This window comes from Ochlerotatus camptorhynchus, unplaced genomic scaffold, assembly GCF_037179485.1.
Source record: "Ochlerotatus camptorhynchus isolate MF236.1 unplaced genomic scaffold, CSIRO-AGI_Acam_v1.1 ptg000596l, whole genome shotgun sequence".
In the NCBI taxonomy this organism is placed as follows: Eukaryota; Metazoa; Arthropoda; class Insecta; order Diptera; family Culicidae; genus Ochlerotatus; species Ochlerotatus camptorhynchus.
Genome location: NW_027041076.1, coordinates 98,801 through 126,286, shown reverse-complemented (window position 1 = coordinate 126,286; position 27,486 = coordinate 98,801). Strand labels below are relative to the sequence as shown.

The following is a 27,486-nucleotide window of genomic DNA, read 5'->3' as shown; positions in this document are numbered from 1 at the left end:
TAAGGCTTCCTTAGAGTATCACCTTAACAGCTGAATAAGCAATTTTTTAACTAAAGAAGCTTAATTTTGCCTGAATAAGCTCTCATTAAACATTCAATGTTTGTTGGGTATCCTGGTAAATACACTTTGACTTAACGACGTACAATAACTTTTGACTCAAAAACCAGTATTTCTTAGCATGAAACCTAGCGATTTGCATTTGTATGATTAAAACCCTGCTAAATATGTTAAACATTGCTATCACTATGAGATTATATGTGTTTAATTTGAAATAGGAATAACTTTTCGGTCATCAAAACAAAACTTTATTTTTCTCGGATTGGTGCGAATGTTACTAACGACATAATGGAAATTTGCTCTTGAATTATGACATGATATTCGGTGTCATGTATAAATATAAATCTGAAACTGATTACTTTTGAATAATGGCAATACAGTATAATCGAATAATGCCTAAATTTTATTCTATTTTCGATTAGTTATATTTTTGAGTGTTCATTTGTGTTCATTTCTCGTGTCATACAGAAGTCTGTAACGTGTCGAAGAGTACAGTTCGCCAGTGAAGAAAGAGACTATTGGTGTGCTATTAAACTGATTCTAGTGTGTTTTGCTAGAACAGTTTCCAACCTGAAACATAAATCACTATTTATCATAAGCAACGTTTACGATTTTGGCCGTTTAAAACCACAGTGGGCCATTATGCATGTTAACGAGTAAGGGAAGCTGTCATCGCAGTCAATTTGAGTCAAACGTTCTTAATAATAATTTTTATTATTCCATTTCACTTTTCAATGAACAAAACATTTTCCCCTTTGTTGGCGGATTTCAATTTAGCGTGAATTTTGCATCCATTTTGCTATACCATGTTCCGCGCGAAATTCTTCTGCAGAATTCAATTTCTCTGTTTGATTCTAAGTTGTTGTTGTTGTACCGATTTATTTTTTTGTTTTCATTCTTGTTGAATATTTATGTATAAAAAGAAACATAACATGCGTGTTCTCTTAGTTTTGTTTTAATTTCACTACTATTTAATGTTATTATCTTTTCGTTTTCTTATCCTTCCCTCTTTTGCAGAAATCAATGCTCTTTCTCAAACTTAATTGTCTTTTTTTTTTTTGATAATTCAAATTTGAGATCTTTTGCTAATTGAACAATACATCAGTTGACAAAAGAATATCTACAAGGCAACGGAAATATTTCTCACGGATTTTTATGATTTTGGTTTGTCATTGAAAAAAACAACCTAATCTAAAAATGTCTAACACGTCCCGGTTATTCCCATTCCCAGACTGTCCAGATTATTCATCATTGTTTTTGTTTGTTTGTTTTTTTTTGTTTGCTTTCCTTAATATATGCACTTAACAAGCATCCCACCGTTTGCTGCGCGGGATTCTAGATTAGGTTTGCACAGAGTGTTTCACAAAACATCGCTCTTTGTCTCTACCTTCGCGGAAGATTAGTGTATTTTGCTACAGTTCTGAGTTTTCTTTTTTCCCACAAGTTGCACAAGATTGCGTTATCATCAACCGTTTGTTTTGTTTTACTTTATATTACATTCTGCGCGGCGTTTGGCACGAATGAGAGCCCCGGCCACAACTCAGGTTTCAACTGGTTTTTTTTTTGGTTTTGAATTTTATTTGATTTATTAGTTTGTTATTTTCTATTTCTTTTTTTTTTACAATCAGCTGGTTTTATTTTCGTTTCGCTATTATTATACATTTATATAAAAATGAATGTATCCAGTTTTTATTGACCGTTCTTGATGGCATGCCACTTTTCGCTAGTATCATTACTATCCCCATATCAACCTAGTTATGTGTTTTTGGGTTATGTCAAACTAACATCATATTGTTCTCGGGTTTTTGCCTAAATGTTTGTATTTTGTTTCAATCAATCAGCGTTTTCCTTTTCCTTCGTTCATGGTACTTCTATCGAATAAGTGTGGTTTGTATGTTTGCGTAACGAAACACGTTGCTTACATATTATGGTTTGTGACTTCTGCTTATCGGTTGCTTTTGTTGCCTTTTCTCTCTCACTTTTGGATTACATTATTGTTTGTTTAATTGATTTGCTTGACTTACACGTTATGTGAGGGTTGCTCTGTTTCTATTTTCTGATTGTGGAGAGTTTGCTTTGCATTCAAGTGAAATCAGGTTGAAGATTTGAATAATTTGTGACAAAGGTTCATCACCGTTTCGATCGAATCCGAAGCCTTCCTCAGGGATTGCATTAGTCTGCAAAAACGACCGAAACGCTGTTTCAACGAAAACTAATTTCAACCAATTCATCTCCACCTCACAATATGCACAATCGTCGAGTGAAGCAATCGGAATGGTATGCCTAAGTGGTTACGTTTAGTAAAAAGCTCAAATACATATATTTTACATCTTAACAACAGTTTCGGTTGTCCCATCCTTTCCTATATGGATTCTGTATAAATATAATGTTTAGTTTCTGCCGCTCATTGTAAGAGCCGTGCTCGCTCAGAGAGTGAATGTTTGTGTGTGTATGTGTGTGTGTGTTGTTGTGTGACTGTGTATTCCCAATTTCCATATTTGCCGCTCCCCACCTTACATGGGAGCTCAACATTCATACATCTATTTACACTGCCACCGAAGTCGGTCACAAGCGTCGCACTCTGTTGTCGGAATGGTACACTACTGCCACTGCTACCGCCAGTAGCCACCAGATGGTGCTACTGCTGCTGCCCCCGACAACCGATCGGGCACCACTTACCGTTAGGGCCGAATTGTCCGGATCACCGTTCCGTAGGTTGTGCGATCCATCCAGACCGAGCAGTGCTGGAGAAACCGTCGTCACCAGGTCGCTCACGATAATCATCTTGTGGACGCTTTTGGTGTAGATGTGAAGAATGGAAATCTCGCACATTATCGATAGGCTCGTCTGAAACGGGGGCATCGTCCGATAGATGTCCTGCAGGACCTGACTGTGCGGGTTCATGTCCAGCGACGAGTAGGTCGGGGTGCCCTTGAACGAGCGGTACGTGATGAGCTGGTAGGGTAAGCGGTGGATCTAGGGAAGAAGAATGATTGAAGGGTTAAGAGAAAGGATCGTTTTGAAAATAATTATATTCAGTGAGAACCCGGACGAGGTTGGCGGCAATGGGGTAGACCTCGCACACATTCAGGGTATCTACTACCTAAAAAACCTGGGAATTTTCAAATTCCTTTAACAAGCAAATTTTTTAAGAATCTAACATATTGAAGTACGGTAGAGAACCTAATACAACCAACTTTATCTTCCTCGTTAGTTACTGTTTTAACGAAATAATTCCGGAGTGGATTTATCATTAATAACAACATAAATTCTGATCCTTCAATTGTGTTTTTTAAGATTCTTGAGCATGGAAAATTTCTACTGACTTTAATCTTGGTCCTAATGAGTGTTGAAAAAATATATAAAAAAAAACCCAATCTCACTAATGTCCAAGATAACGCTTGATTTTCGTAGACAAAAATCATCAAGCAAACATCTGCGGTTGATTTTGCAAGCTGTGATATTGCAGCTCAAAATATCAAGCTAACAAAACTCGCCAGCTGCAAATCTCACCAAACTGTGTTGAGATTGAGTTTAATGATTTTTGCTTTACACCCCAATGCAACCGAATCTTCCATAATGGCTGGCAGCAGTGATCGTGTCCGCCTTCGGTGAAGATTAAAAAAAGATAGCAAACTATACTTTCTCTTTCTAAGAAAACGATGTGGAACGGAATCATTTTTGTGTCGAGTCAGCTCTCAGCTTGATTTTTGCGCGTTGTGAATAGTCTCGCAATAACGAAGGAGCTTGTAAAATCAATATAAAGCATGAAAATTATTATTTGATTGATGATTTTGCCAACACTGGTCATAATGAAATCAAACTTGGAGAAACTTTCAAGATTCTGGAACGAAAATAAATATATTAATACTACGGACATAGACTAAATTTCAAAAGCCCAGATTTAAAATAAGTTTCAAAGCTTATGAACTTTAATAAATGAATTCGTTGAAAATTTCTAAAGCAAAAAATTCTAAAGAAAAAAAAAAGGTCAAACGCAAGGAGAATTCCAAGGAAATCCTAATCCTGAGTAGCATTGAAAGTAAATTTTAAAGCGAATTCTGTGGATCATTCTAAGGCAATTTCGAAGAGAATTCAAAGAGAGTTCTGACTAAAACTACAAAGTAATTTTGAGGAGTCTTTCTAAGTGATTTGTAAGAAGAGCTTCAAGGTACTTATAAGTAGAATTATTTGAAAAGAAGGATAACCCAAAGACAATTCTGAAAACAAATTTTAAGAACATTCTGTGGATGATTGGAACAGAACACACTCAAAAATAACTAATTTTACTCCGTCACAACATCTTTGACATAGTGGATGAGACGTAAACAAACATTAGTCTAGTCTACACATACACAGCCAGTACTTGAAAGAATCCTGGAAAATGATACATCTATCATTTTTCTTGTCATTATTAATGCCTGCTGCACATCAAGGATGTGAAACAAACAATAAAGCGGTCAGGCCTACTGTGTAGCGTTTAGTTAATTTTTGTGGAAGTGAATGTTTACCATGTCTACTTAATAAGTATAGACAGTGGTTAACATTTAATCCACAGGTAATCAAAGAGCGAGGACATACCGTACCAACCGCTCCGTATGCAGGATTTGAAAATAGGCTATATAAATCGTTGGGAGTGACAGAGCTAAGAAAGTTAATGTACACTCCTTGGTTGTCCGATCTCCTGGGATGGAACATGTGTTCGAGCGTACAGTCCTCCCTCCGTACAAGCGTGGACGGCACCACCAACCCACTGCCATCCCTCAATCGATCCAGCCGACCTCAGTCGAAGGACAACAGAGAGCGGTGTGCGGACGTAACCTATACGGAGGGAATGCTGTATTCGCCTAGGTTATAGCGCCCTTGCTCGCTACCATTTTCTTCTAGCGGTTGGGACCTGAGCACTAACTCTTGTCCTAGCCCTATATGGCATATGGTTATAGCGCCATTACTCGCTTTCTGAAAAGAGAAGAAGGGAAGGGAAGGAGAGGAAAAGGACTTGGGAAAAGGAAATGCGGAATTCCTTTCCTCATTAGTATTTGTATCGTCAACTTTTATGAAAACTATATAAATCATTTTTCCTTGGTCAGAGATATTATTACGACATTTGAATAAGATTGGGACTAGCAATCATCCTCAATGTGTAAAAACTGGTGATCTTAAATTAGGCAATACCAGCGCCGGCCGCGCCCGAACACAGGTCAAGAAAGGAATGGGAAGGATTGTGTTGACATGACACTCGCTTTGATGGAAGCCGAGAACACCTCTGCACTTCCACGAGGAATCACTGGGATGTTGGATAAGAGGGTTGGGTTTGCAGCAGGGTTCGTTTTGGTAAACGATAAGCTGAATTGATGTCATAACGATCATATAACGCGAAGGAGCTTGGGACTAAACCCACGGTCTTCTGCTCAGTAAGCAAAAACGTTTGCCACTAGGCAGACGAGCACCTTTTTAATCACCGAGTTGCTGTTATTACCATGTAGTCATATTAACAAATAAAACGATTGACGAATCTTGAATGTGGATGGGCCTGAGATTAGACTCATGATGTTCTGCTCAGTAAGCAAAAACGGTTGCTCTAAGGCCACCGAGCCCCTCATATCACATAATACCGTTGCTCAAATTTGTGTATCCATTCAAACCCGGAACCAACGACAACAACGAGTTTCGCAAAATACACGATACACAAGCGATTTTACCATAAATCACTTTGATATGTAAGGACCTGGGACCGCGTTTTTCTGCTCAGTAAGCAGGCCACTGTAACCGACGATCTTTCAAATCCGAAAACTAAAAACTACGAAAAAGTACTTAGGCCTTGATTAAGTTCCACTTTCACGCGACGTTTAATGACAGGGTCCTATCCAGGATTACATCTGAAAAATCCAAATCTGGCCAACGCCCACCTAAACTAACGCTATTCGCATAACAGTCCCATGTAGATATGAAATCCATAGGACATAGGACTGTTATGCGAATAGCGGCAGTAAACCTGTTCTAATCCACCTGAAATGACTAACGAATGGAAGACTTTGACTACCCAGCCATGCAATAGTCTCATTCCGTGCCTTATGGCATCTTGATGATTCTATTGCGCTCATCTTTTGGCACCACCCAGGGGAGACTTGGTCCTGTACCTAATGCTTAACTTATCTCCATTCCGCTCAGCTACTCGCAATTTCTTGTGATATAGTGGGCGGAATATTATTATATGAGACAATTCAATGCAGACGTCTTTCCAAATTTGGCAGATCGACAGGTAATCGGTGAGTTACCACGATAGTTGCTATTCAACAACTCGACAACGTCCCATCGTCAACGCATGCTATGAGAATTTCCCATGGCAGACGCCAACGAAATGACGTCATCGAGCTATCGATCAACTACCCTGGTTATCGCCTGGTACCTTATAGCACGATGCTAGGAGGCGAACCGGAAGAATCGATGAGCTACCTCTCCCCGGATGAGACGTAAACAAACATTGTACGTAAATTTAGGCGCTCTGAGATTGGAAAGTTCGTTACTTGACAAAAAAGTACGTTTGATTGAGCGGTATTTCGGGTATGTTATGATGACTCATTTTTCTCAGTCTCAGAGCACCTAAATTTACATGATATTTTTTTTAAGTGTATGGAGTATTTCAAAGAAGATTTGAGGAAAATTTCAAGGTAATTTTCAACGAAGTTTTGAATTTAATTTCAAAGCAATCTTATGGAGAATTTCAAGTTTGTTCCTGTAATCATCTCTAGAGAACACAAAGAAGATATCCTAGGGAATTCTAAAGACCATTTCAACACAAACGAAGTGACAGACGGAGCTACCCGAAAACTTTGATGACGAACCTGTTGTTGAAATTGTTCAGTGTACTACATGGCAACACTACTACACTAAAGGGTGATACGGTCAAAATTTGGTCAAGGGAAAACGCGTGTAAATCGGTGAAATTGTTTATTTAAAAAATCAAATTAAATTTCTTTTTCAAGTTCAATTAGTATAAAATTCAGGAAAAATATTCAGTTAGGCTTCCGCTTTTCCAAATCCGAATTGCCGAGCCTTACGCTTGACCCCTGCCATCAGATTTTGTACAGCCACCTTGTCCACCTTCTTCGCCGCAGAAAGCCAGTTTGCCTTGAACTGCTGCTCGCCCTTAGCAGTTTTTTTTTGGTCTTCTTTAGGTTCCGCTTGACAATAGCCCAGTATTTCTCAATTGGGCGGAGCTCTGGCGTGTTGGGAGGGTTCTTGTCCTTGGGAACCACCTGCACGTTGTTGGCGGCGTACCACTCCATGGCCTTTTTACCGTAATGGCAAGATGCCAAATCCGGCCAAAACAGTACGGAACAACCGTGTTTTTTCAGGAAAGGCAGCAGACGTTTATTCAAACACACTTTCACGTAAATCTCTTGGTTGACAGTCCCGGAAGCTATGAAAATGCTGCTTTTTAAGCCACAGGTACAGATGGCTTGCCAAACCAGATATTTCTTTGCGAACTTTGACAGTTTCATGTGCTTGAAAACATCTGCTACCTTTCCCCTTCCTTTTGCCGTATAAAACTCCTGTCCCGGAAGCTGCTTGTAGTCGGCTTTGACGTAGGTTTCGTCGTCCATTACCACGCAGTCAAACTTCGTCAGCATCGTCGTGTACAGCCTCCGAGATCGCGCTTTGGCCGTCGTATTTTGTTTATCATCGCGATTTGGAGTCACTACCTTCTTGTAAGTCGATAGTCCGGCTCGTTTTTTGGCTCGATGCACGGTTGTAGACGATACACCCAGCTTATTTGCGGCATCTCGGAGAGAGAGGTTAGGGGTTCGCTTGAAACTACCGGCAACTCTCTTTGTCATCTCAGCGGCTTCCGGTTTTCGATTTCCCCCCAATCCAGACTTCCTGGCTGTCGACAAAGTTCCCCAAACACTTTAATTACATTTGTAACGGTTGATTTGGCAACTTTTAGCGATTTTGCCAACTTTGCGTGCGAGTAGCTCGGATTTTCGCGATGCGCGAGCAAAATTTTGATACGCTGCTTTTCTTGCTTGGACGGCATTTTGACAACTGAAGAGTGAATTCCAAAATCAAAATAGGAGCAACATTCTACACACACACACACCTTCAAAATGAGGGGTGTTCAGGTTTTTTTAATGCAAAATTGAAAGAAATACGTCAAGTTGATATTGACCAAATTTTGACCGTATCACCCTTTAGAACCTCCGAAGTCTTTTTTTATGTAGCATTCAGTTGTCGTCTCTCTTTTTTCGAAGCAAATTCCAAATAACGAGTTTGTTTTTGCGATTCTGGGAAACTGGGAAATACTGTCAAATAGCCCACAGTATGGGTATTTTTGCAATCGGGGTGATATCTAGGAACCAGAAATCGATGTCTGACGCCATTTTGAAAACCAAAAAATTGGAAAATACACTGGAACCTCCATTTACGAACCAAAGCGGGGGTTCGTAAATCGAATTAGTGCGTAAAAAAAACCTCGTTATTTGGGATTTACTTCGTAAAAAGAAAACTCGTTATTTGGGATTTACTTCGTAAAAAGAGGTTTTTAAAAATATTGTCAAATACCCCACAATATGGGTATTTTTGGAATCAGGATGACGTGTAGGGACCGGAAATCGATGTCTGACGCCATTTTGAAATCCAAGATGGCGGCTTCCGGTACAGAAAAATTTGGAAATTCTGCCAAATACCCCACAATATGAGTATTTTTGGAATCGGAGTGACGTGTAGGGACCGGATATCGATGTCTGACGCCATTTTGAAATCCAAGATGGCAACTTCCGGCTACAGAACAACTTGGAAATTCTGCCAAATACCCCACAATATGGGTATTTTTGGAATCGAAGTGACGTGTAGGGACCGGAAATCGATGTGTGACGCCATTTTTTAATCCAAGATAGCGGATTCCGGTTACAGGAAAACAGAAAAATACCGTTAAATACACAACAATATGGATATTTTTGGAATCGGAGTAATCTGTGAGAACCGAGAATCCATGTCTGACGCCATTTCGAAATCCAAGATGGTGACATCCGGATACAGAAACACTGGAAAATACTGTCAAATACCCCCACAATATGGGTTTTTTGGAATCGGGGTGACTTATTAGGACTGAAAACCCTTGTATGAAGCCATTTTGAAATTCAATATGGTGACTTCCGGTTACATAAAAATAATGTTAAATAACCTACAATACGGGTATTTGCCAATTTTTCTGTAACCGAAAGCCGCCATCTCGCCAAATGACGTCAGACATAAATTTTCGGTTCTTACACGTCACTCCAATTCCAAAAATACACATATTGTGGCGTATATAACAGAATTTCCAAGTTTTTCTGTAACCGGAAGCCACCATCTCTGATTTCAACATGGCATCAGACATCAATTTCCGGTCCCGAAACGTCACTCCGATTTCAAAAATACCCATATTGTGGGGTATTTGGCAGAATTTTCAAGTTTTTATGTAACCAGAAGTCGCCATCTTGGATTTCAAAATGGCGTCAGACATTGATTTGCGTTCCCTATACGTCACTCCGATTCCAAAAATACCCATATTGTGGGCTATTTGACAGAATTTCGAAGTTTTTCTGTAACCGGAAGTCACCATCTTGGATTTCAAAATGGCGTCAGATATTGATTTCCGGTCCCTTCACGTCACTCCGATTCCAAAAATACCCATTTTGTGTTGTATATGGCAGAATGTCCAAGTTTTTCTGTAACCGGAAGCCGCCATCTTGGATTTCAAGATGACGTCAAACATAGATTTCCAGTTCCTACACGTCACCCTGATTCCAAAAATACCCATATTGTGGGGTATTGAAAGTATCTTTCAGTTTTTCATGAACCGGATGCCGCCATCTTGGATTTCAAAATGGCGTCAGACATGGGTTTCCGGTTTCTACATCTGACTCCGATTCCAAAGATACCCATATTGTGGGATATTTCATAGTTTTTCCCAGATTCCCATTATCGCAAAAAAAACTCGTTATTTGGAATTTACTTCGTAAAAAGAAAACTCGTTATTTGGGATTTACTTCGTAAAACGAAACCTCGTTATTTGGGATTTACTTCGTAAAACGAAACCTCGTTATTTGGGATTTACTTCGTAAAAAGAGGGACGTAAATTGAATACTGCGTAAAAAAATACTTCGTAAACGGAGGTTTCAGTGAAAACTGTCAAATAGCCCACACATCAGTACCCCACATGACAACACTACTACTGGATTGTACTAGCATTTTCTTCAAATATGTATGAGATGAAACCAGGATGCTTCTGTTCTATCTCTTTCGCTCTAGTCGTAAAGACAGGAACGCATTAACAAATTTGACAAAATTGTATTCTCTTCTCACACACACAAAACACACAAAACACACAAAACAAACGTTGTAAGGCCATTTTCTCGTGAACCGAAACCACAATCGGGTAATCCCCTATCTGTTCATTCTGTTGTTTTGCCTTGCTGGACTTCGGTTCGCGAGAAAATAGCCTTACAAGGTTTGTTTACAAAATGGAGTTGAGGCCTCCAAAGGCCAGAGAATCATAGTTCGTCGTCTGTCACATCGATTGTCCTACTACCGCAAACGAAGTTACAGACGGAGAGCTCCCCATTCAAATTTATTTATTTTTTGGATCGCTGTGATAGAATTTCAGTTGCGCATTGTATATTTTTTTATCTACCTTCCATCGCTCGCCACCCGCCTCGATACTATTTTTTGTTTTATTCCACGGTGAAATTGTTGAGTGAAGTCTCTTCTAAAGTCCTTTGTGAAAGGCTTTTACTACTGAACTACTTAAATTTGAACATTATTATGGAATGTCGACAGAATTAACCGATTTCCCATCCCTAACACGGACTTCAATAGCATATGCCAAAACACTAACACAAACATCGATTCAACCATTGAACAAACTTCAAATGTGCAGACAATCAGCGTTGCCATTGAGTAGTTCCAGGCAGAATAGTGGGAAAAAAACCTGAATTCTTGTATCGATCTTCTCCGATTTCCATGAAATTTTGCATAATTGTTTGTTACGGGCTAAAATTCGGCCATGATGGATCTCGTACAAAAAAAAATCAGATGGTATCTTTTACATTAAAAAAAAAATGTAGCACGGCAACGACACTTCTGATCGAAATAACGTCTGAGATAAAGTTAACGAGACAAGTAATGTTATTCAGGGAAAAATATTCAAACACATTTATTTAAAGTAATTCCAAGTAAAGAGAAGCTCATGAATAATGCAAACTGTTTAAAATTATAAACACTTAAAATTCGTAAAAATCGTTAAAAAAATTATGTTAAAACGTTGTGCTTATGTAATTGCATGTCAAAAAATTAATGCTTCATTGAAATATTTTAAATCGTGTTAAATTGATAGTTAAATATCCAATATTGATGGATATTTAACAGTATTTCCCTATTTTTCTGAAACCAGAAGCCACCATCTTTGATTTAAAAATGGCGTCGGATATCAATATCCAATCTCTAGATATCATCCCGATTCCAAAAATATCCACATTGATGAGTATTTGACAGTACAGTACTTTCCCGTTTTTGCCAGCCCCATCTGAAATTTTAGGCTGACAAAATCGGGAAATTTTGTTTTTTAATATTTTAACCATCAAAATGATTTTGAAATCAAGTTTAACCACTATTTACCCACTATTAATGGAATTACTAATAAATGTTTACTATTCTTACAACAAAGGGGTACACCAAACGTCTCGAAAAGTTTGCGTACGGTTTGTTGACCCGGTACGTACTGTTCGGTTTCCTTAAATTCCGCTTGGTTTTCAGCGCTGCAACCATCTCAGTATCACCGAAAATACACTAGCCAGGAGCTGTCTTTTTCTACGGCTTGGTCCGGAGATGTTCGGTATGATTCTTGCTACCGCGTTGATAGCCTTCGCTACCTTCTCGTAGGCGTATTCTCCGTGGCTATTGTAGCCAAACGGTCGTCGACCATCACTCCCAGGCACTTCTAGTTTATTGCGTGCTCCCCAACGGTAATTTCTGACCGCTGCAGCGCTTTAAAGTTAATGATCAAATACCACCTCGCTTTTGTTGTGGGCTATCTGCAGCTTCGCTCCATGCATTAGGTTTCCAATCATGTCGACAGCCTCAGTCGCCAACATTTCCAGCGTCTTGCCTGTTACCGTAAGACGACGTCGTCCGCAAAGCCTACGATCTTTCACTCGTTTGGTGTTAGACCGCCGTTTTAAATCACGTTCCAGAGCGTTGGACCAAGGATGGAGCCTTGTGGAATTCCCACCCTGATCCAAATCGATCTCTGTCCCATATTTGGCTCGTAGATCAGAACCCGGTTCTGGAAGTAGCGTCGGCCTCCCAGCTGGAGCTGTTGAACGCATTCTTGACGTCGATCGTTATCACGGCGTAATATCGATCTCCTCTCCACTTCTGTTTCGACACCTTCTCGGCTTTCTGGACAACTCGACAGTGAGCATGCATAAGGACGTAAACGCGATGATCGATTCTCTTCGTCGATTTTCTCTTTAGTTAATAACTCGCTAGAATTAACGTTACTCGATACGTTTGCTGTTGCTTTTGATAGCCAATACAACCTGTTACAACTCTGCATTGAACAAATTCTAGAAAATTGTTTCGCTTAGCTTTAGCAATGCAAAGAGAAATTCGACGAAGAGAATCGCATCTACTTTTGCTCTTCCTTTTCGAAATCTGAACTGCCTCTCCGACAAGCCTTGCTCACTCACCGTGCATTTCGTCAGCCTGTTTAGGATGATCCTCTCCAAGAGTTTTCCGAGTGTATCCAGCAGGTACTGCAACGAGTTGCTCGTTGGTGACATCGTCGTTACCTTCCTCTCCGTCTCCGTACGATGCAGGTGGCCAGGTAGTTGGATTGTGCTTCGAGAAAAGTCCTTCCACGATGACTTTCAGGTTCTTTAAGCACATTTCAGCGGGCATGACTTGACATCTGATCTTCGTCATCACGACACGGTGTGCGTCGTTGGCAGCAGCGTCTCGATCCAGCTCCTGTTGACAGTTTGACTTGCTCTGCTTTATCTCTTGTTTATGTGCTCGGAACATTCCTCTACGTTCCTCTCTGTCTGCTTATGTGCTTGCTATCTGAACACGTCTTCTGGCTCTGACACAACTAGCGCGGAGGATGCTAATTGCCTCGCTACAGCAGTAAGCTGGAGACCGTCTGTTATTTAGCTCCAGTTTCCTCGGCATGGTCGTATCACATGCTCTCCCTAACGATTCTGTCAACTCGTCTTCCACTTCAGGTCGCAAGTTTTAGTCCTCTGTACTGCCACAGGATTCCATTGGCCGATGCCATATCGGATTGCCTGATGGTCACTATGGGTATATCCTTCACACACTCTCCAATTCCTGTTTCCACCAGCGACGGACTGCAGTCCGCATAAAGTGACTTCGATAATGGATTCCCGGCCATCTCTGCGAAAAGTGCTGGTGGTGCCTTTATTGAACAGCCTAATTTCCAACTTCGCCAGAGCTTCCAGCAGAATGTGCCCTCTTGCGTTGGTACATCTGTTTCCCCCACTCTACTGCCTAAGCATTGAAGTCTTCTCCGATGACTACCGGTCTTCGTCCGATCAGCTCTTCGGTAAGTCCAACCAGTGTCTCGTGGAACTGCTCCATCGTCCATCGGGTGCGTAGCAACTGCATATGAATATTCCATTAATTTTGGCGATCACGAAACCTTCTTCTTGAATGGGGTATCTGCCCATAACTTGTAATGCAGCCATCCCAGCTCTATCCGCCACCTAGTTACCTTTATCGGGAAGGACTAGATACAGCTGTGCAGTGTCGCAATAATTCAGGTTTATTTGAGTTACCTCTGTTATTGTTGCAACAAAACAATGAAGTGTCATTTGGAGCGAAATGCTTGAGAATTCATGCTTAAAACCCAAAAAGTTCAGCAAAATCTTCAGGCTGGCAAAATCGGGAAAAAAACTGACAAAATCGGGAAAGCACAGCATTTCCCTATTTTTCTGAAACCGGAAGCGGCCATCTTTAATTTCAAAGTGACGCAGGATATCAATTATGAAGAGATGAACTAGCCATATGGCTAAAAACGGCCATGGTACATGGCATCGAATATCAATTTCTGAACTAAAGAAGTCTCCCTGATTTTAGTTATATCCTTATTGATGGATATTTGACAGTAATTCCCTATTTTTTTTAAACCAAAAGCCGCCATCTTGGATTTAAAAATGCCGCCGGACATCGATTTTCAGCGTCTAGACGTCCAAAAAAACCCATATTGATGAATATTTAACAGTATTTCCATAACCAGAAACCGCCATCTTTGATTCCAAAATGGCGTCAGATATTGATTTCAGATCTCTAGACGTCACCTCGATTCCAAAAATACCCATATTGATGGGTATTTGACAGTATTTCCCATTTTTTCTGACACCGGAAGCGGCCATGTTTGATTTCAAAATGGCGTCCGGTATCGAATTTTGGCCTCTAGTCGTCACCCTGATCCAAAAATACCCATACTGATGGGTATTTGACAGTATTTCCCACTTTTCTGATACCAGAAGCCACCATCTTTGATTTCAAAACGGCGTCGAATATCAATTTCCGACCTATAGAAATCACCCTGAATATAGTAATATCCATATTGATGGATATTTGACAGTATTTCCCTATTTTTCTTAAACCGGAATCCGCCATCTTGGAATTCAAAATGGTGCCGGATATCTATGTTCAGCCTCTAGACGTCCAAAATTACCCATATTGATGGATATTTGACAGTACCCAACTAACAATTTTAGCTGCAGATTAGCTTATACAGATGAAAATTGGCTTATACAGAAAATTTTTGCCTGTATAAGCTAGTCTGCAGCTTAAATTGTTTGTTGGGTATTTCCCTATTTTTCTTAAACCGGAAGCCACCATCTTTGATTTTAAAGTGGCGTCAGTTATTGATTCCAGATCTCTAGACGTCACCTCGATTCCAAAATACCCATATTGATGGGTATTTGACAGTATTTCATATTTCAGTGTTCACTCGGCTGTCGACAAAAGCAGGCCACTCTCGATGTGTGCTACGCGATCGTCTGTTTTCTCGGCAGCAACCATTGTGTGGTCCTCCTCATTGTTCTTCATCAGTAGTTCTTTCGGTCGATGCGTCGTCGACTTTGGAAAGCAACCGTTTCGTGATGAGTGTGTGAGTGCTGACCACGTTTTGCGGCCATTGTTGCAATGGACGCGCTCTGACCCTCGTTGGCGTACAACAATTTGCCATACAATGAGACTACTGGAAGCGGCTCCAGTTCTGATGGAGGAGGCTTTTTGGATAGCGGAAGATAAAGTGTTTATTGTGTTGTACCTTTTGACTATAGTTTTAAGATGTATTGTAAAGAATCCTCGGCTCTGTAAAGTTAATTCGGTTGAGCCTTATCAAATAAATTAATAAACAAAAAAAAAAAAAAGTATTTCATATTTTTTTCAGACACCGGAAGCTGCCATCTTTGATTTCTAAATGGCGTCAGGTATCGAATTTTGGCCTCTAGTTGTTACCCCGATTCCAAATATACCTATATTGATGGGTATTTGACAATGTAATTTGATTTGTCGCATGATGGGTTTGATCCTAATCAGATGTTGGCTTCTTTCCCGGGACACCTGGAATATGTCCGGATGTGGCCAAAATGGTTCTTGGAACTAAATTTGACTACCATTGAACCAGTCATTAAAATCTCATGTAATTTGATGTGTCGCATGATGGGTTTGGACCAAATCAAACACCAGCTGATTCCTCCGGAACATCCGGAATATGTCCGGATGTGGCCAAAGTGGTCATTAGAATTAGATTTGAGTTCCATTAAACTAGTCTTCAAATTTCCATGTAGATTTATGTGTCGCATGATGGGTTTGATCCTAATCAGATGTTGGCTTCTTCCCCTGGACACCCGGAATATGTCCGGATGTGGCCAAAGTGGTTCTTGGAACTTGTAATGTAATTTGATGTATCACATGATGGGTTTGAACCTAATTAGAAGTTGTCTTCTTCCCCCGGGACACCTGGAATATGTCCGGATGTGGCCAAAATGGTTCTTGAAACTAAATTTGAGTTTCATTGAACCAGTAATTGAGTTCTCATATAATTTGATGTGTCGAATGATGGGTTTGACCCTAATCAGATGTTGGTTTCTTCCCCCGGGACACCCGGAATGTGTCCGGATGTGGTCAAAGTGGTGCTTGGAACTAAATTTTAGCTCTATTGAACTAGTATTTGAACTCTAATGTAATTTAATGTGTCGCTTGATGGGTTTGATCTTAATCAGATGTTGGCTTCTGCTCCCGGGACACCCGGAATATGTCCAGATGTGGCCAAAGCGGTTCTGGGAACTAAATTTGAGTTCGATCGCACGAGTAATTGAATTCTCATGTAATTTGATGTGTCGAATGATGGGTTTGACCCTAATCAGTTGTTGGTTTCTTCCCCCGGGACACCCGGAATGTGTCCGGATGTGGCCAAAGTGGTTCTTGGAACTAAATTTGAGCTCCATTGAACTAGTATTTGAACTATAATGTAATTTAATGTGTCGCATGATGGGTTTGGGACAAATCAAATACCAGCTGATTCCCCTGGAACACCCGGAATATGTCAGGATGTGGCAAAAGTGGTTCTTGGAACTAAATTTAAGGTCCATTGAACTATTCATTGAATTCTCATGTAATTTGATGTGTCGTTTGATGGGTTTGATCTTAATCAGATGTTGGCTTCTGCTCCCGGGACATCCGGAATATGTCCGGATGTGGCCAAAGTGGTTCTTGAAACGAGATTTGAGTTCCATTGAGCTAGTCTTTGAATTATCATGTAATTTTATGTGTCGCTTGATGGGTTTGATCCTAATTAGAAGTTGTCTTCTTCCCCCGGAACACCCGGAATATGTCCGGATGTGGCCAAAGTGGTTCTTAGAATTAGATTCGAGTTCCATTGAACTAGTCTTTGAATTATCATGTAATTTGATATGTCGTATGATGGGTTTGATCCTAATCAGATGTTGGCTTCTTCCCCTGGGGCGCCCGGAATATGTCCGGATGTGGTCAAAGTAGTTCTTGAAACTAAATTTGAGTTCCATTAAACTAATAATTGATCGTATTCGGCCAAATGACCCATTCGGCCAAATGATATTCGATCAAATGCTCACCCCAGCAGGCCTGGGTTCAATCCAGGCCAGTGACAAGGCCTATACCAACAGCAGCGTTTGACAGTAGGCAGCATGTCCCGGGCTCAAATCATTTATTTTTCTGTGCTGGGCCTGCTGTCACTGTATAACATGTTGTTTACGCGCATGCCACTGGGCAGGTTCCATCCCAGTTGGCGCCGCCGGGATGTTCTGAGGCATAACATCTTTGATCAAGCCTTCCTTCGGAAGGGAAGTAAAGCCGTTGGGTCGATAGGTAAGATCCAGATGTGGGAGCTGCCTCCCTGACGTCGGTAGCATTGGTGCTCAGCACGGAAAACAAGATCGACGGAAAACAAATCAACGAAAAAACAAAATTCGATCAAATGGCGTTCAGCCAAGCGCCATTCGGTCGGACACCGAAAGGCACCCTTTCTAAAGTAAATCTCACATGTATCAATTTATTGACGCGAAGGGGATTTATTGACAATAATATTGATGATGTGAATAAAGAAATATTGTCAATACCGATGTATTGACGTCCATATCGAATGTATTGACAATACGATTATTGTCTATATAAGCAATCGTGTAGGGTCCACTTGAAAGTAACGATTCCACTTCAAACTGAACCGTTCGTATCTTTCGTATCGGAGTGCCCTATTACCCCTTATTGTTTTATTATTTTGAACAACCGTTATTTTGTTTAACTTATGCGCTCAATCCTTGAAATCGTCTACGCGTTGAAAATCATACCTATGAAAAATCCTGCATACGGTCATATTTAAATGTAAATCGGCACTTGATTGAAAACCCTTTCCCACAAGCTGTCCCATTTTCTACCTGTTCCAGCAAAATATTTTGCCACCGAACCAAAATAAGCCCACCGTTCTTTCCGCTGACGAAAGCGCAATATTTCCCCCCCATCGAGAGTCACACTTTATGGCCATCCTCGGGAAAGTCACGCCCCACAGCAATAAACCCTCCCGTTTAAAGCCCCGCCCGTCTCATTCCAATGTGTCATTTGAACTCACCTTCTTCGAGTTGATGTACCAGGTGATGTTGGCCGGCGGGAAGGACGTTCCCACCGTGCACACGGCCCGGAAGTTTTCCATCGTGGTGATGTGGGTCTTCTCCAGCTGCATCATCGGATCCTCCTTGGGCAGTTCGACGACCTGCATCTTGGCGTGCCGGATGTCGGTGTGGAACAGCGGAGCGTCCTCGGAAACTTCGCACTGAAAGTGGCCCGACAGATCCCGCGTTACACCGCGTAACGTTACCGACGTGGCGTCCGATTGGGTTTCCTGAGTAGAAAATGAAAATCGAAAATGGTGGAATGTTGAAATGTCGGCTTTGATTTGCATGCGGTCAACCGTGTGAGACCGAAACATGTGAGCAGTTCCACGCCAAATGGCGCATCGGAAATAGTCGGCCTTCTCTGATTTGCATTAAATTTTGCATAATTGTTTGTTAGTGGGCAATGATTCAATTTTTTAGCGAAAATGTGAATCATTGACCTTAACAAACAATTACATGAAATTTCATACAAATCGAAGAAGTTCGATTCAAATATTAAATTTTTTCCAACTATTTTGCCTGGAACTGCTCATGTCACAAAGTCAGAGTAAGGGCGTGAAAGTCTTTGCCACTTTCATCAAAATTGATATTGACTCAATCGTACCGTTTGGTTTAATTGGAATGATACTTTTTCATCGAATGTTGAAGTTGGACCGTTCGGTTGTCGGTTTATTTGTTCAATATTGGCTCTGGCAAACGTTTGATTAGGATCTGGCAATAACTGGGTCCCATTCGGTTCGAAATATGAGTTTTTAATCGATTCTTCCTGCCGCACACACACACACAGATCTAACACTTCCGTCGAAACTTGTTAGTAAGGTAGCCATTACACAAGTTCTCATCGTGTCGTGTCCTGTGATTAGAAGAAAAATACGAGGAAACCCCGTCTGGCAGAGGACGATAAAATTTTACTGCATAGCTTCTTCTTCGTCTTTTCTTTTTTTGAGTAGTAGTCTTTGTTCTCCGCCAACGGAGCCAAGCCAGTAGCGGTCATAAATTCCATAATGAGAGAAATTATTTTTTACGAGCTCTCGAACCTGCTAAGCGGTCTGATAATCTTTGAAGTTATCACTCTCCGGTTCGGGGTTCGGATCAGATGATAATTCGGAAGTGGAAGGGATGGACTGTCCTTTGGAAGGGAAAGCAAAACGGGTGAGTTTGTTTTCAAAATCCGAATCGATATTAGTTGGGATGGGTGAAAGCTGCGTGGAATATGAAGGAATAGAAAATTTGGTTCAACACCGTTCTTCTAATAGGTCAGATTTTTTCTTGTTGCGTTTCTAACGACTTGATCGATCATCGTGCGTTTCAAAGAGCACGAAGCTTTGTAAATAAGCTCATACGCACAGCAAATCAGAATTATTTTGATTCTTGTCTCGATCGTAAGATTCCATCTACGGAACAATGAAAAAGTCTTAGGATCCTTGGAATTGGTTAAACAAATAAACAAACATCGAATTATTTTACGGCCGATGAAATCAACCGTAACTTCTCCGAAAATGTCACAATCCCATGGACCTCAAGGATTCAACTAGATTTAACCATGATGCTTTTTATGTTGATAGAATAAACCAAGTAGATGTCATAAATGCCATGTACTCCGCTTCAAATCAAACGCTCTAGGAGTCGATACGTTACCAATGAAATTCTTAAAGGCTATTTGTTTTCTATTAATTGAACCTTAACGCACTTATTTAACTTCATTGCAACTACAAGTATTTTTGACGTAGGACTACGTCTTTAATTTCTATACTGGGGGTCACATTAAAAAAAATCAAAATTCATATATGTAACGGAAAATCAAAAACACGGACGTAGCGATAGAGCGCAAACCGAACACACGACACTATGCGCATTAGGCCGCGGCCAGGGTAGACGCGACACGCGACGCGACGCGATGCGACTCACGCAAGGAATAATAATAAATAATAAGATTCTTTTGAATTGGTCGCGTCGCGTCGCGAATCGCGTCTACCCTGGCCGTACCCTTAGACTGATGCAAAATTTGAAATTTTCGCTCCACAGTGTTCAAACGGTTTCAAATCGGGTCCTGATTAGCCTCCGAAAGTTTAAACTCATTTGATAAGAAACTGACTAGGCACACACCATTTGAAGTTTATATGGAAATTAGTATGGGAGAGCAAAACTTTTTGTTCATTGTCTTCTAGCCTCTTTACATATTGTACTGGTAACAAATGCTATTGTTATTCTTATGGGAATTTTTATCAGCTACAACTTTACAGAAAATCGTTTTTCAGCCAAACGTCAAATAAAATAGTTATTAATTGTTTAAGAGATTGATAATGTTATGGCAAGATAAGGCAACTGTATTGTGGGCAACACTGTATTCTGCAGTGTGACATAGTAGCCATGATTTTTGTCCTCTATTCTACGCGCCATAAACACCAATATTGCCTGCTGAACAGTTGAATGAGCATAATTATAAGACATCAGTGACTTGAATCATTAATAATTTTTGTTCCTTGCATTTGAGCGAAAAATGATCTTGGACAAAGTTGTAGCTGAGAAAATTTACAACATGTCAAGCTATCATTTGCTAAAGTAGAGTGAACTGGTAAATTTTGAGATCGATATGAACCGAAATTATAGTTTATTCATAGTAATTCCCATGTAAACTTCAAATGGTTTGTGCCAAGTCAGTTTCTCACTAAATGAGGTCAAATTTTGGGAGGTTAATCAGGGCCCAATTTGGAACCGTTTGAGCACTGTGGAGCGGATATTTCAAATTTTGCATCAGTCTAATGCGCATGCTCACATAAGCGAGCTCACCGCTTGGTTGACCGCTCACCATTTCACCAATGAATAGAAGGGAGGAGAAAAGCAGCGGCAATAAAATCGCTTGCCACATCGTTTTCTTCGTCATATACTTTCGAGCAACGGACGTATAAGCGTCGGACACGACGTATGAGTGGAACAGCACGCATCGCACCAATACGAAGACGACGACGAATGCACCCACATCCGGCCGTCATCCGGTCGGCATCGACTTGCACTGGTGTGAAAGAGTCAAGTAGCGCTAGTTGTTCTTTCACAACAATTCAATTAAATGCTGGTCGGAGCACGTCTTGGTCTGGTGTGAATGCTGCCATATAGGGGAAATGCAAGTAATGTCGGCCTAAGTGTCCCTAATTTGGGCCCATACATAAATTCAGCAATCGACTAAATTTTCAATAGCCACCAAAAATATCCATTAGTAACGTTCATCTAGATAAAATTGATAAATAGCAGATTTTTAGCGATGGGCCCAGTCCTAGATCCATAGGCCAACATTAGAGACATTTCCCCTACTTGCAACTAGGAACGCTCTGACAAAAAATACTCCAAAAGGGAGGGGTCTAATTAGCTATTCGGCAAGTATAAAACAGACTGTAATTCAGTGAACGTGATCAGTTGCAATTCCATTAGCTCTGGGGACAGAAGTCACAACTAATTTTAAAAGACCCAGAAAGTGGACGCGGACATCGGAATGAGAAGCATTACCAACGGCAACGACATGCTTTGAACGTTACACAGCTGAGTTTGACTAAAATGATCACCTGCGCAATGCTGCTGCCAGGGAAGTCAACAGAGCACGCTGTCTCTGGAGATACCCAAGTACACCAGTTTGTTCACTTCGATCCAAAATGGCAGTTTCATTTGCGACGGAGACTGTCACCACAAATTTGGTAGGACCCTGAAGGACGCGGGCATCGGAGGCTCTCTGAGTAGCTTCACAATCTTTCGGACGTTCCACTGCAGTCGTTCCGTTAGGCTGACTACAACATTGATCACCTGCAACATTTCAACCAGAATATAAATCTCTTGGATCCCAAATGGCCTTTTCCAGGGCCACTATACTTCTACGTTATAAAATTTCTTTTAAGATCTCTAGATGGTGGGTAAAACAGGTTTACAAAATTTAAATATTTTTGAACCATAGAGAGAAATAACAGCAAAGAATCATCAATCAGTGCCAATAGCAGTGTTCGGAAAATCACTAACAGCTTTGGGTCATTGAGTATCGATTAATTAAAAGAACTAAAGGCCAACATATTTGTTCCGTTCAGTAGTGATCCTACGTCAAGATTCCGTTCGGGCCCCTAGGCACAGACCCTTATACTTTTTTTCGGATGCTTGCAAGAAATCAAAAATTATACCAATCTATAAAAAGGCTGGTTTTGATTGAACACTGCGACTTTTTTTTAGTATCCTTTCCGTATTTACGATTACATAAAGAGCAGTTCCACGCGAAATGAGTGTTTCTGATTTGCATGAAACTTTGTCTATGTTTTCGATAGACATTTCGATCAGTTTCAGGCAGCGATGGGCTAGAAACTCAGTGTTGGCGAAAGTGAACACCTCGCGAATCATAACAACCTTGGCTGACATCCCACTGCGACCTAGCAAGAAGTACAGTCGACTTGTTTCGCGCTCCGGTATTTCGGAAGTTTTCTCGGTATTCGGTTGGTTTAAATTATCAGTTTTTTCTCGCTTAGTGATTACTGGCATAGTACCCGGCTAAACAATTATCTGAAAGTGAGTTTTTTTCTGAGAAGAAAGTGGTTTTCGGCGCCATCGGAAAGAAAATTGTTCACTTGCAATTGCATATTCGCAAACCAATTTGCGCTTCATCGGTGCGTGATCACGCATACCTGCACACAGATCATCGTCATCGAGTGTCAGCATCTGCCTCCGCATTTATACCGGTCATCCATCATCGTGTGTCCAGCTGAGTGCCGAGCCTAATACAAGCACACCACTACAAAGATCGCCCGCACACGCGCATCGAAGGTCACCCACGCTGCGCGTCGCTCCGCTGCTGCTGTGTAATCACTCGGTGGTAGTAGTATAGCAGATAAGTTTTTTTTTCCTGTTTCTTTCTCTCGCCCATCAGTTAAATTTAATTTTGTGTTTCTGTGTTTGTAGTTTTTTTCTGTTTATTGTGTCTGTGTGGTTTTAAGCATCGTTTCAGTGGTAGAGCGTTTACCGCTCCCACTAGTACGGCAAAATGGACGTCTCGTCAGAAGACGATATGGACATTTTGTCGGAAGATGAAACCAGTTTGCCACTCGATGGCAAGAAAAGACGAAAACGTCCTGTCATTCATGGTTCGTCTCAGAAAAGCCCCCGATCGCGAGCCTATCCAGATGACTCGACTGGGCCATGGGTTGTCTACTTTCAGCCCAAAAACAAACCTTTGAACTTGATGCAAATTTCCACTGATCTGACGAAGCGATACTCGGCCGTGACCGAAATCACGAAGGTTAGGCATAATAAACTTCGTGTTGTCGTTTCTAACCTGAAGCAGGCTAACGAGATTGCTGCCTCCCAGCTCTTTACGATTGAGTACAGGGTTTACATACCAGCTCGTGATGTGGAGATCGAAGGTGTGGTCACCGAAGCGAGTCTGACCCCCGAGATCTTGGAGAAGCAGGCGGTTGGCCGTTTCAAGAACCCCTTGCTCCCCCCGGTGAAGATACTGGATGTCCAAAAACTGGGCTCAGTATCTGTCAGCGAGGGTAAAAAGAGTTTTACCCCCACAGACTCGTTTCGCGTGACCTTTTCTGGTTCAGCCCTTCCTCAGTACATCGAGTTGGGAAAACTTCGGCTACCTGTGCGCTTGTTTGTTCCTCGGGTCATGATCTGCCAAAACTGCAAACAGTTGGGACATACGGCCTCTCACTGTGGCAGCAAGGCACGCTGTTCCAAATGCGGGGAGAAGCACGAGGATGGCGCCTGCACAGTCACGGCACCAAAATGCGTGTACTGCAAAGGATCTCCTCCTCATGGTCTCTCGTCGTGTCCGGTGTATAAACAACGCGGGGAAAAACTAGAGCGCTCTCTTAAAGAACGTTCCAGGCGGTCTTTTGCAGAAATGCTTAAGACAGCCAAGCCATCGACCAACGAAACAAATCCCTTCGCTCTTTTGTCAGATGACGAGTCTGGCTCTGACTTGGCTGAGGAGGGAGTTTCTTTCAGTTTTCCGGAAGGTTCTGCCCGGAAACGAAAACGCATCCGTTCGCGGAAAGTTGCAGATCAAGAACCCCAAATCAGCTTGCCCAAATCAAGGAGTGGTGGAAAAAAGGAGACTTCTACTCCTCCTGGATTCCGCAGAACTGATTATACCCAGGATTTTCCACCTCTCCCGGGGACATCCAAAACCCTCGATGCCCCAATTTTCAGAACACAAGCCCCTTCTTCATCTGGGTTGTTCTCATTTGATAACATTGTGGACAGTATCCTCAATTACCTCGATATTTCTGATCCTCTGAAAAGCATTGTTCTGGCAATGCTTCCTACTGTGAAAACCCTCTTGAAGCAGTTGACATTGAAGTGGCCCCTCCTTGCAGCAATCATCTCCTTCGATGGATAATTTTCCAAACGAGGTCGGGGATTTGATCACTGTTCTACAGTGGAATTGTCGAAGTCTTATTCCTAAGATAGAATCGTTTAAGTTTTTGGTTCACAATAATGATTGTGATGCATTTGCTCTGTGTGAAACTTGGCTCTCTTCAGATATCGATCTTCCTTTTCATGATTTTAACATTATTCGACTGGATCGTGAGGATTCGCGTGGAGGAGGAGTACTTTTGGGGATCAAAAAGTGCCATTCCTTCTATAGAGTGAATCTTCCACAATTTCCAGGTATTGAAGTTGTCGCATGTCAGGCTTTTGTTAAAGGCAAGAGCCTTTGTATTGCTTCTGTGTATATTCCTCCCCGAGTTTCGATTAGTCAAAAACAACTTTCAGATATCTGTTCAGTTCTTCCTACTCCACGGTTGATTATGGGAGATTTTAATTCCCACGGTACAGGCTGGGGGGAACTGTATGATGACAACCGTTCTACTTTGATATATGACCTCTGTGATAACTTCAATATGACAATTCTTAACAATGGAGAAGTAACACGTCTGGCTGGTCCATCCTCAAATGGAAGTAGATTAGACCTCACACTTTGCTCTAATTCATTATCGTTGGATTGCACGTGGAATGTGATCCAGGATCCCCACGGTAGTGATCACTTGCCGATCAAAATTTCGATTGCCAGTGGGTTCAATTCGTCGGAATCCGTTAACGTCGCGTACGACCTCACCCGTAATATCGATTGGACAACGTTCAAGACCGCGATAGATGAAGCCGTGTCGTCGGTAGAAGAGCTTCCACCGTTGGAGGAATATAACTTCCTCTCCAATCTGATCTTGGACAGCGCGCTTCGAGCTCAAACTCGGCTGGTTCCAGGAACGTCTTTTCGTAGGAAACCTCCTACCCCTTGGTGGGACCAGCAATGCACTGAGGTTTATCGTAAAAAGTCCGACGCGTTTAAGCTTTTCCGGAAACGTGGAACACCCGAGTATTTCGAAGCGTACTCGACTCTTGAACACGAACTCAAGAGCCTCATCAAAGCCAAGAAACGCGGATACTGGCGGCAATTCGTGGCGGTTTATCGCGCGAAACGTCGATGAATACGCTTTGGAACACGGCGCGAAGGATGCGTAACCGGTCTTCAAACAACGAGAGCGAGGAGTACTCGGATCGGTGGATTCTCAAGTTCGCGCGAAAAGTATGTCCTGATTCCGTGCCGGCACAGATGATTCCTCGCGAAACGACGAATTCGGTAGACGAGATCAGCCAGCCTTTTTCAATGCTGGAGCTCTCACTCGCGCTCCTTTCGTGTCGCAATTCGGCTCCGGGGGCTGATAGGATCAAGTTCGACTTGTTGAAGAACCTCCCAGACGTCGCTAAGAGGCGCATGTTGAACTTGTTTTGTCAGTTCCTGGAGTTCAATATTGTTCCAGATGATAAGAGGCGAGTGAGAGTTATAGCCATTAAAAAGCCTGGAAAACCCGCGTCAGATCATAACTCGTATCGTCCCATCGCGATGTTATCGTGCATTCGAAAATTCAGTGCCAACATTTCAAAGGGGCGTAATTGCTTTTGTAAACAATGGCTTTAGCCGTTGATTTCTCGCAAATTAAAGCACACTCCTCCAAATTAACAATGCTAGCTTGTAGAGGAAACATTCCTCTTCCTGTTGGTGTGATTAATTTTCATGAGTGAGCTTTTATTTGCGAGAAATCGACGGCTAAAGCCATTGTTTACAAATGCAATTACGCCCCTTTGAAATGTTGGTACTGAATTGTTGGAGAAAATGATCCTTTTTCGCCTCGACAAATGGGTTGAGACGAACCACCTACTCTCAGATACTCAATTTGGTTTCCGTAGGGGTAAGGGAACGAACGACTGTCTCGCGTTGCTTTCCACAGAAATCCAGTTGGCTTTTGCTAAAAAAGAGCAAATGGCTTCTGTGTTCTTGGATATTAAGGGGGCTTTTGATTCAGTATCGGTTGAAGTCCTTTCAGACAAACTCCACGCTTGTGGCCTTTCCCCATTAATTAATAACTTTTTGTACAATTTGCTGTCAGAGAAACATATGAGCTTTTCTCATGGAAACTCTACAGCTTCTCGATTTAGTTACATGGGTCTCCCCCAGGGCTCATGTTTAAGCCCCCTTTTGTATAATTTCTACGTCAGAGAAATTGACAATTGTCTAAGTGACAACTGCACGTTGAGACAACTTGCAGATGACGGAGTAGTGTCAATGACAGGGCTCAAAGAGGTCGACCTGGAAGGACCCTTACAGGATACCTTAGATAATTTGTCTACTTGGGCTATCGAGCTAGGTATCGAATTCTCCTCGGAGAAAACTGAGTTGGTCGTTTTTTCTAGGAAGCATAGCCCAGCACAACCGAAGCTTCAACTTTTGGGTAAACCGATCACTCAGTCCATGTCTTTCAAATATCTTGGGGTCTGGTTCGATTCCAAATGCACCTGGAGATCCCACATTGAGTATCTGAGACGAAAATGCCAACAAAGGATCAATTTTCTCCGAACAATTACCGGAACGTGGTGGGGAGCTCATCCGCAAGATCTTCTAACGTTGTACCGGACAACGATTTTATCGGTTTTGGAGTACGGTAGTTTTTGCTTCCAGTCGGCGGCTAAAACTCACATCATCAAACTGGAACGTATCCAGTATCGTTGTCTTCGTATCGCGTTAGGATGCATGCACTCGACTCATACGATGAGTCTCGAAGTGTTGGCGGGCATGTTGCCACTATCGGATCGGTTTTCGGAATTGTCCCTCAGGCTCCTCACCCGTTGTGAAATTATGAACCCACTGGTAATCGAAAACTTTGAGAAG

At 41.7% G+C, this 27,486-nt stretch overlaps 1 protein-coding gene across 1 annotated transcript in view; it reads right to left on the bottom strand.

Annotated features, from left to right (window-relative positions):
• Positions 1-1,893: 1,893 nt before the first annotated feature.
• LOC135713942 (uncharacterized) overlaps positions 1,894-27,486 on the bottom strand; it is a 62,228-nt gene continuing 36,635 nt past the window's right edge. Inside the window, exons 3-4 of the mRNA XM_065237160.1 lie at positions 18,242-18,511; positions 1,894-3,033 (exon numbers count right to left, since the gene is read on the bottom strand). Of these exons, the coding sequence (XP_065093232.1) occupies positions 2,623-3,033; positions 18,242-18,511 (681 nt within the window). The 3' untranslated portion in view covers positions 1,894-2,622. The remainder of the gene's footprint in view (positions 3,034-18,241; positions 18,512-27,486) is intronic.